The sequence below is a fragment of the Benincasa hispida genome, chromosome 8 (genome assembly GCF_027475165.1).
Source record: "Benincasa hispida cultivar pf3 chromosome 8, pf3_genome.v1.1, whole genome shotgun sequence".
Classification (NCBI taxonomy): domain Eukaryota; kingdom Viridiplantae; phylum Streptophyta; class Magnoliopsida; order Cucurbitales; family Cucurbitaceae; genus Benincasa; species Benincasa hispida.
Genome location: NC_143485.1, coordinates 67,982,241 through 67,991,901, shown reverse-complemented (window position 1 = coordinate 67,991,901; position 9,661 = coordinate 67,982,241). Strand labels below are relative to the sequence as shown.

The 9,661-nt window shown below is 41.1% G+C and overlaps 2 protein-coding genes across 4 annotated transcripts; one reads left to right on the top strand and one right to left on the bottom strand.

Moving 5' to 3' along the window:
* Window positions 1–520: 520 nt before the first annotated feature.
* On the top strand, window positions 521–5,385 carry LOC120083251 (putative E3 ubiquitin-protein ligase RING1a). Of its 2 annotated transcripts, none has more exons than XM_039038925.2 (10): window positions 521–894; window positions 1,047–1,092; window positions 1,652–1,710; window positions 2,306–2,387; window positions 2,501–2,621; window positions 2,720–2,761; window positions 3,126–3,638; window positions 3,725–3,832; window positions 3,927–4,136; window positions 4,256–4,578. In XM_039038925.2, the coding sequence occupies exons 1-10, from the start codon at window positions 795–797 to the stop codon at window positions 4,277–4,279; spliced, it is 1,305 nt and encodes a 434-aa protein (XP_038894853.1). In that variant the 5' UTR covers window positions 521–794; the 3' UTR covers window positions 4,280–4,578. The 2 variants fall into 2 exon arrangements, with proteins under 2 accessions (XP_038894853.1, XP_038894851.1); XM_039038923.2 differs by lacking the exon at window positions 4,256–4,578 and adding an exon at window positions 4,638–5,385 and having other exon boundaries at window positions 551–894.
* Window positions 4,576–5,376, bottom strand: LOC120083253 (dormancy-associated protein 1-like). Of its 2 annotated transcripts, none has more exons than XM_039038926.2 (3): window positions 5,240–5,376; window positions 4,938–5,136; window positions 4,576–4,864 (listed from the first exon to the last, which is right to left on the bottom strand). In XM_039038926.2, the coding sequence occupies exons 1-3, from the start codon at window positions 5,328–5,330 to the stop codon at window positions 4,828–4,830; spliced, it is 327 nt and encodes a 108-aa protein (XP_038894854.2). In that variant the 5' UTR covers window positions 5,331–5,376; the 3' UTR covers window positions 4,576–4,827. The 2 variants fall into 2 exon arrangements, with proteins under 2 accessions (XP_038894854.2, XP_090172762.1); XM_090316636.1 differs by having other exon boundaries at window positions 4,702–4,864; window positions 4,938–5,175; window positions 5,234–5,330.
* Window positions 5,386–9,661: the final 4,276 nt, after the last annotated feature.

The window sequence follows — 9,661 nt, the reverse complement described above, 5'->3', positions numbered from 1 at the left end:
TGGATCAAACAATAAGGAGTCTATAGTCAGGAGCTGAATATACAACAACAATCTAAAGACGCATACCTAGATAGAAATTCACTCGACCCATGTAATATGATTAAGATATTTGCTTAACTTATCAACCTAAAACTAAATAATTTTCAACACGTTAATATTCTAATAACTAGAAAATTTTATTGTCATGATTTCTGAGAGTTACAATCATATTGTCCTTCTAAAAAACAATCATATTCCAAAATAATAATACAAAAAGCAATAACTTTTTAGAAATTAGAGTCGGGTCGGTGAATCGAGTATCCAATAATTTTGGTCTATTCAAAGCACAAATATACTTACAGAATGAAGAAAAAGGGGAAAATATCATAACAAAATGCAAAATGACAATAATATAGGGAAAAAATTTAGGTGCAGCGCCGGTATCTATTCACACCTAATTAAAAGTTGACACATGGCAAATTTTTCCTTAAAAAAATATAAAAAAATTATATTTTTTTTATGTAGATAGGAAGATGGGAGCATATTATATTACTTGCAGCCTGCTCATAATATAAAACAAAGTTTAATTTAACGAAAGCCAGTTTGTAGACCAATCAATTTCCCCAAGCCCAGAGTCTTTGCTGGTGAAGGTCGGGCACAAGCCGTCGCCCACCTCCACCGCAGTCGCCGGTTTCATCATCGACTGTGATCTTACACAACTCCACCGTCTCCGCCACCTCAATTAGCCTCAACTCTGTAACCTTCTTTTTCCGTTTTTTCCTCCACGACTCGAAATTCTGCTTTAGACGAAAGCAATGCCAGCACAAAAGCGCGCTCCGGAGTCATCTGAGGATGATCCTCTCAAACTAGACCGTGATTGCTCTATTGCTTGCCCTGAAGATGAAGATGCAGACGGTATGTTTTGTTCCGACTTCGTTTATATGTATTTTGAACGAAGCAGGAAAGATTTCTTCTGATTTTTTTCTGCATTACTTGCCTTCCTTCGAATTTTCTAAGTTCGTGATTTTCTTTTTGTTTCTTTGCTTTATTTTCTGCTGCTTCTTTAGAATCCGATCGGAGCCCGTCGTCGTCCAGTAATGGAGAGAAAGACAAGTACGTCTTCTACTTCACTACTTCCACGCGTTTTCATCTTTGAGTTTCCTTCATCTGTTTTATTATCAATTGATTATTACGTTGTCCCTGCACCGTATAATTGTTTCATGCTTTATGATTAGATTTGATTTTAGGATCTTTTTGGTTTGCTTCGTGAATATGTTTGTTTACTTGAATCTACTGCCATCTTTTGGTATAAGCCACGCCGATTTACAGTGCTACCGTGGCTTGCCAATAGTTTGTGCCATGAGTTTCTTTTTCTGCTCATAAGAACGCGCTCGGCCGTTTTCTGAGAAAGGTTGGTGGAGTTGGGGTTCCCCAATTTTCTCGGCACCGCCATAGCTGCGGCTGATTCTCCGAACAAATATATCTATTATTGTGTATATGTACGTAAGGTTGTTGTCCAGGGCATTTGGTAGCGGTTAATGGTGGTTTCGTTCATTTTTGATTCTGTGTTGGCAACAAGTGTTTATCATGCAACAAACATAGATCGAATCGTGTTTCGCTTGTTTGATCCATTTCGGCCATGACTACTGTCCTCTATTTTTCATATGTGCAGATTTATCATAGTAAAACTTTCGGATATTCGCAAAGAAGTTCAATGTCCAATCTGCTTGGGTATGATTTATGTTAACTCTTTGTTTTGTACTTGTTATTCTTGATGACTGGATTCTCTATTGCTAATCAACTATTGCATTTATATTTTCTAGTTAAATATGAATTATATTGAAGCGAAAGTGTGGATATCAGTTTCTGTGTATTTCATTCATGTTACGATCAATATCCTAAAGTTATATCTTCTTTCGTACATTGCTTAAGATGTTTCATGTGTTATTTTTTATCTTTGTAATTTGAATTGGAATGGGGCATTTGGTATGAAGGTCGAATTGCTTTGCTGCTGTATTAAACTTGCACTTGATAGTTGATACTTTCATTTTTAAACAGTGTTTTCTGAAACGTGTCTGGGTTTTGATGCAATTCTAAGGTGAAAGACACACTTTAGTTTATACCTAATTCTGTAAGAAAGATAGGATGCATTTTATTCACTCTAGTTGTGCATGCAAAACATGAAAAACACAAGCAATCCAAACAAAAATGGTTACTTTCCCCCATATTAATGTCATTCATGCAAGAAATTACTACATAAAAAAATATACATTGTTTGTTTCGTGATTATAAATAATGTGAAACCAACAATTCTTTGGGTGTGCAGGGATTATCCGGAAAACAAGAACAGTGATGGAGTGCTTGCATCGCTTCTGCAGAGAATGCATAGACAAATCTATGCGTCTAGGGTATGCACTTACCTGATCCTTTACATAAAAAACAAAAAGATGGTGGTTTAGTGTTTGACTTATGAAACAATCCTTTGTTCATTTCTGAGCCTCATAATTGATATATTTTGCAGCAACAATGAATGTCCCGCCTGCCGCACTCATTGCGCTAGCCGCCGCTCACTGAGAGATGATCCAAATTATGATTCATTAATTGCTGCTTTATATCCAGATATTGAGAAGTATGAAGAAGATGTATGATTTGCCTGATTCATCAAGCTAAGTACTTTTCCATTCGGGTGTGCATTTATGTTCTGTGAACTGAAGTTATTTTGTTTATTTCACTTCTGTAGGAGCTTGCTTTTCGAGAAGAAGAGAGAGTCCGCAATAAGCAGGTGAGACGAAATATTTCCTTGTGTTGTTTTTTCCTGAATTGGGTGTACGAGATGCTGAGGAATTTAGTCAAAAGCAATGGGAGTTTGAGGGAACATATTAATTAACCATGAAGCATAAAAGGAAACGGTTAATTTGGGAAAAAAGTAGCTCACTTGTTCATAATTTTTTTTTTCTTTGAGAATATGGTGCATTAATTGACAAAAATTATGAGTCGTCCAAAACTATGGTCTGTTTGTTACTCTCATTCAAACAGTTCATTGCTTCACACGTGTGAATTATAGTTGTTATGAATGTCCAAAGTAAAATTATACAGAATTTTCTTCTAATTCTTCAAGGTAATTAATATTCCGTTTATCCGGACAGATCCAAGCTTCCATAGCTCAGACCTTGCGTAGACAATCCGAAGCAGTTAGCAAGAAACGCCCTCCATCTATCAGAAGATTGCAGGGAAATAACTACAGGAACAACCAATCAAGAGGGAAAAGGAGCTACAGAAATGATGCTGAATTTCAAGCATCTGATGATAATGAGGATCCAACTACAGAAGATGGAGTAAAAGATTCTTCTTCTGACGAACAAATGGCCGAAAGGCCCGAGCGGAGATCAAAAGGATTCAGGACACAAGGAGCTGCCAAGTTTTCCCAACCTCCTTTAGCTGCCTGTTCAGATGGAGCTAGCGAAGACAATGACTCAGAAGTCAATAGAGAAATCCAGGGTGCATCTTCAAAGCTTGTTTGGGGCAAAGGGGGCATGCGCAGCCACACGAGACACACGAGACATGGCAGCATGAGTGTGGGCAGTAGCAAGAATGTCAAAAACAACCGCATTTCAGCACTGGTAGAATATCTCCAGACTTCAGACAACAATTGTGAGGAGGTAAATTTCATTCAATGGGGAACATTGATTTGTGAGTCCATCTGTTCTTTCAATTCCAAAGGATAACAATTACATGTTGGTTTCAGCATGAAGTCCGCCTGCTGTTATTTTCCTATGATCAGAGAATAATTCCCAATTTGCAGCAACCCTATCTCTGCTGTCGGCCGACCTTGTTAATCGGACACCTCCGTCAGGTAATTATTTACATTTCGTCTTCAAATCCCCTTCATGCAGTTAATATTTTCACACCCCAGTTTACGTCTTTATCTCTCTCTCTCTCTCTCACAGTACGTTGCTCGTCAGACTGGATTTCAAGCTGATGAAATTGATATGTTTTTGATACAAGAACTGAACCCCAAAATCGAGCCTTCAACCTCGATTGATGTTTTAGTTTCAAAATCCTTGATTCCACATCCCATTGAAGATAATTTTCAAGTTTTGAGGGGACAACAAACCTTATCAGAGCTTAAAGCCCACCGCTCCACTCGTGGCCAACTGGTAAAATTTCCTAAAATTTTCACATTATAGCCCACAACATAATCGAAGTTATGTTCTTGTTTTTTTCTATACCAACCCCGATTGATCAATACCGTTGATCCCAAGTTCACCATGCACAGCTTCTGGCATATCAGAAGAAGTAGCGCCAATCACAGCTGGGCTGACTACTGAAGACGACTTGAAAGAACAAGCATACCACGTCTCCATTAAAAAAATAAATGTAAAAAGTTTACATTATAATGTTAAATGTCCCACAAATTTACTAAACTTGGACGCTCTTCAATCGTGGGTAACAAGTACAGCTCACTTTCTATTGCTTAGTTCGTAATTATTCAAATATTTATTAGGCAGTCTAATTTTATTTCCCTCGCCATTTCATTGTAATATATGGAAATTGATAGTTAATTTTTCTACTATTAGAGTTTATATCATTTGCATGCAATCAAAATTTTCCAGACGTTTCATTCATGAATTAAAATGCCAAAATTTTGTTATTATCAGGAATGCCACAGTGCATCATTTAACCACAGCAAAGGCAAAACTTACAAAAGAGGGGAGCAACTTATTGCAAAAGTTGCTTTTATTAAGGATAATGCTAAGGTCATTATAAAAAGACAAAAATTTTAGCTTGACACGTGGCAACACATCGGCGATGGCACGTATTTACATGCAACCATCGGTCAGTGGAGCTTCAACGGTGCTTGCTCCTGGTGCCTTCACTGTAAAGCCTGTGAAGAAAATGAAACCATGTTTCATATATAGAAAAAGTGAAAAATGCAACGATGAATATTGATTGATTACCAGTCATAAACGCTGGGGGAATTGGGTTGAGGCTTGTCGAAAACATTGGAGCCGATAGACTTGGTGGCCAGATTGCTACCAGGGTTGAACACACTCCTCCACACATTGTCCGCCGTACGCGGTGATGCCGGAGATGATGGGGTTTCAGGGCTCGCCGGCATCGACAGCGATCTCTGATACTTTCGTCCTTCTCCCGTATCTTGAACCGAATCGATTAAGTGCATGGAAATTAGAATATCAATGCATTTGATTTACCTTTTTTTTTTTTTCCTTTTTGTATGTGATTTGGGGAAAAATGTTACCTGTGATGCCGGTGGCGATTCTCCTGAGTCTTCCAAGGCCGTGGTCTGGCTGAGGTCCAGCCACAACATCATCCCAAAGCTTCTCAAGCATACTTCTCTTTCTTTTAATTACTTCTAGATTTGATTTGTGAAGTAGTTTGCAATCTGCTCTTGCTTATATCTATATATATATGTGTATGTGTGTATGTGTGTATGTATGTATATATAGGTGAAAAGTGGCGAGGATGAAGGAGGAGACTTGGTAAAACAGGCTTCACAGAGAGAGAGGATACAAAAGCCACAGAAAAGTTGGGGCTTGTCCTATTCCTCAGGTAAAACCACTTGGTGGTGATCTAAACTTAAATATATATGTAATATAGGATATATAGAGGCCCTCCACTGCAAATACAAATTAAAATAGTTTGTAATTCTAAGTAGCCAAATATCATATAATGTTATATCTGTATTAAAACGAAAACCCAATAGGCAGCCAATAAAGTAGAACTTAGGCTTTACCAGATTGGTCTCATTACCAAGAATCTATCACATTTACTTAGGTATTTTGTAAATATAAGGTATTTTGTAAATATAATTTGATTACTAGTGAGGTTTATTTATATTGTTTGCTATAATTCTCTTCTTATCGTTACTGTTATTATCAATAGGCAACAATATTTGTGGTTGATTCAAAATTCTCCTACAACAAGTGTAACAATATTTGTAATAGTAAAAGTCAATTTTCAAATACAATTAGATTGATTATCTTTAACTATACAATCGAATTGTAATTGTTGATTATGGATTTAGTTGTTGGTTCCATATTTCATTACGATTTAGGTAAATAATAATGAATATAATCAAATGACACGGCCTCAGCGAAGAGAGAAGGCATTATTGTAGTCCAAAATGCTTCGTTACGTCTTTCAGATTCCAAAGCCCAATCTTTGGTTTATTCACCTAACATGTCCAATTAGATTGAAGCTGCATAATTAATAATATTATCCAAAACTCTGATATATCCACCATGAAAAGTTTTGCTTACCAAGTCGAAGACGGTGGTAGAGAGAGAAAGACATACTTCCATTTCCTAAATATAATACCATAATAGACTAAGATATTTGTTTATAATCAAATTACAAGTGAATAAACAACTTATTCAAGTGTATTATATAAAGAGAGACATAAATTGAATTATAGGGACTCAGCCATGGGAATCCACAGAGAGAAGCCTAATATGAGTAACACAAGTAATTGGGTCACCTCTCTCCTTTTTTCTGGCTACTTGAACTCCAAAGACCGAGGACAACCCAATTCGGGTCCTGCTAGAACACTAGACAAGAAGATCAAAGCGGTCGACCATGGATTCGAGTTTGGTCCTCGTGTGCCTGATGATGGACAGAGATTATCGCCATACATGGTAAGAAACAACAGTATCAGAAGGGGAAGTCAAAGGATAAAGGAGGAAGGAGATGAATCATCATGGTTGGGATGGAGTGTTTTTCGATCGTTTGTTTTGCCATGTAGGGAGTGTCGAGCTAGCAAGTCCAATGTCATTCAACCGCGTCCCATTCAAGGGGCTTCCTCATGTTTTGCCATGGCTGCTCGGCAGACTTGGCAGCGCTTCGATGCATAGGATGGCTTGCCTGCTTGCCTGCTTGCCCGTTCGACGCATAAGCAAGGTGTTTAGCATACACATCGACACATGGGTTGCACGCTTGACGCACGGCCTGTGCGCTTGTCCTTGATGCAGGGCTGCGTGCTTGGTGTAACGGTCATGCTTGTCCAGGGCCTGTTGCCCATGGCCGCATGCCCAATCCAACCCCCTTCTAGCATATTTTCATGTCCTGTATTGTATTAGTTTAGTTAGCTTGCTTTCTTTACATTTTCATTGTAAGTGACCACTCGCCCTTTTGCATATGCAAGGGCGCCAGTTGGCTTTTTGTTCAGAATGCACTATATGGGGATAAGACTAACCATCATTTCCTCATACCCGGAGTAGTACTCTATAAAGCCGTTGTTGTTGCTTATTGCTTTCTAGTCTACTACAATCTTTCTTTCTTTATTCACACTCACAAATCTTCTTACGAAAACCTTTTCTCCAAACCCGTTTTCTAAAACCGTTTTCCCTAAAACGGGGGTGGAGGTTGCAAGAGGCACTCGGTGTGCCGTCGGCAGTCCGTAATCGAGTTGGCTGGCTTGTTCGTGAGCGGGAACAAGTGCCGCACAATCGCTAAGAGAAGCTTCTGAAAGAGCGATTGTGACAGTTGGTATCAGAGCCAGGTTGGCTTATAGAGGGAAGATCAGTGATCATGTCGGCGACGAAGAACTTGAACAAGTCCCATGTGGACAGATTGGTAGAGATAGAAGAACAAATGCTCTACCTGAGAGAGGTCCCAGATAATGTTCGTTTCCTTGAGACTCGGCTACAAGAAGTTGCCGAGAAAGCCGATGGAATTGATGCGGTGGTTGGCCGCCTAGACGGATTACCCGTCAGAGAATTGATGATGAGGGTAGAGACCCTCGAGACCAAAACAGTACGGTCCGGCAACTTTGAACGAGGCGATAGCTCCTCGGGTTCTGTTGCCCACATAGAGGAGCGTGTCGAAGAGCTGGACAGCTCCCAAAAAGCAATACTTCAGATGGTAACCGACCTATCTGAAGACTTTCGATCGGCCCTGGATGTCGTCAGAGCCGAGATAGCGGATGTGAGTGCGAGGGTGAATCTCACCATCCGAGCGGTAGGGAACCAAGCCCCACCTGGGGGCGCAGGGGCAGTAAGCCGAATAAAAATCCCAGAACCAAAACCCTTCTGTGGGGTGCGAGAAGCGAAAGCCCTGGAAAATTTTATCTTCGACCTTGAGCAATACTTCAAGGCGACGAACACAGTGGCTGAAGAGTCGAAAGTCACAATAGCAACGATGCATCTAATTGAAGATGCAAAACTGTGGTGGAGATCACGATTTACAGACATACAGGAAGGACGTTGCACTATTGATACTTGGGATAGATTGAAACAAGAACTTCGTTCGCAGTTCTTCCCTGAAAATGTTGAGATCTTGGCTCGACGAAAACTCAGAGAGCTAAAGCAAACAAGTAACATCAGGGACTACGTAAAACAGTTTGCAGGACTCATGTTGGACATACGAGATATGTCCGAAAAAGACAAGGTCTTTTGCTTTGTGGAGGGGCTGAAACCGTGGGCAAAAGCAAAACTATATGAACAGAGAGTACAGAATCTCCCCTCTGCCTATGCGGCAGCTGAACGACTATACGACCTTAGCACTGACTCACAAGATGTGAGGAAGCAATCAACTTCCTCAAATGAGGAAAACAGAAACAGCCGTTCCAGCCCTCCCAGGCCTGGGGGAGGAGACAAGAACACAGGGGGGGACCGTAAATCATCCCAACCGAGATCAGGAAACAACTGGCGGGGGCCGCCACAACAGCATAACAATTACAATCGCCCCCTGTCTTGTTTCATATGTAGAGGGCCACACAGAGCGCGTGAATGTCCAAATCAAACCGCGTTTAGTGCTTTTCAAGCCACATTAGCCTCTACCTCCGGAAACGAGGCCGAACTAGAGGAGACGGTAACCGAGCCAGCGGCAGAAATTGAGAATCCCAGGATGGGGGCATTGAAATTTCTGTCTGCACTCCAGAAGAATATGGGAAAGGCGACGGAGCCACTAGAGAAAGGTCTCATGTATGTGGACGCTTGGGTCAACCAAAGATCGGCCAAAACCACTATGGTTGACTCTGGGGCTACCCATAACTTCATGGCGGAAACGGAAGCTCGCCGCCTGAACTTGAATTGGGAAAGAGATGCAGGAAAGATGAAAGCTGTGAATTCCGCAGCCCTACCGATTTCGGGGATAGCGAAGAGAACTCCGGTAAAGTTAGGAGACTGGAAGGGCCTCGTCGACTTCGTGATTGTCAAGATGGATGATTTTGATGTGGTACTGGGGATGGAATTCCTACTTGAACATAAAGTCATACCAGTGCCCCTCGCCAAATGCTTAGTCATTACCGGATCTACACCGACCGTAGTCCAAGCAAGTATCAAGCGGCCAAATGGAGTGAGAATGATCTCAGCCCTCCAATTGAAGAGGGGCCCGGCCCACGACGAACCCACGTTCATGACCATCCCAGTAGAATCGGTTGAGTCCACTGAGGAGGAGATCCCCCAAGACGACCTATTTGTCTTGGAAGAGTATCGAGACGTCAGGCCGAGAAGCTTGCCCAAGTCCCTACCCCCACGAAGGGGGATTGACCATGAGGTCGAGTTGTTGCCAGGGGCAAAGCCGCCTGCCAGGAAGGTATATCAGATGGCCCCGCCCGAATTGGCTGGGCGTCGAAAACAGTCAGACGAGTTGTTAGGTATGACTCAGCTTAGCTTCGATATCCAGCAGAGTTCCGCGGTCGGAAAGGCGGCCCTCGAAGTGT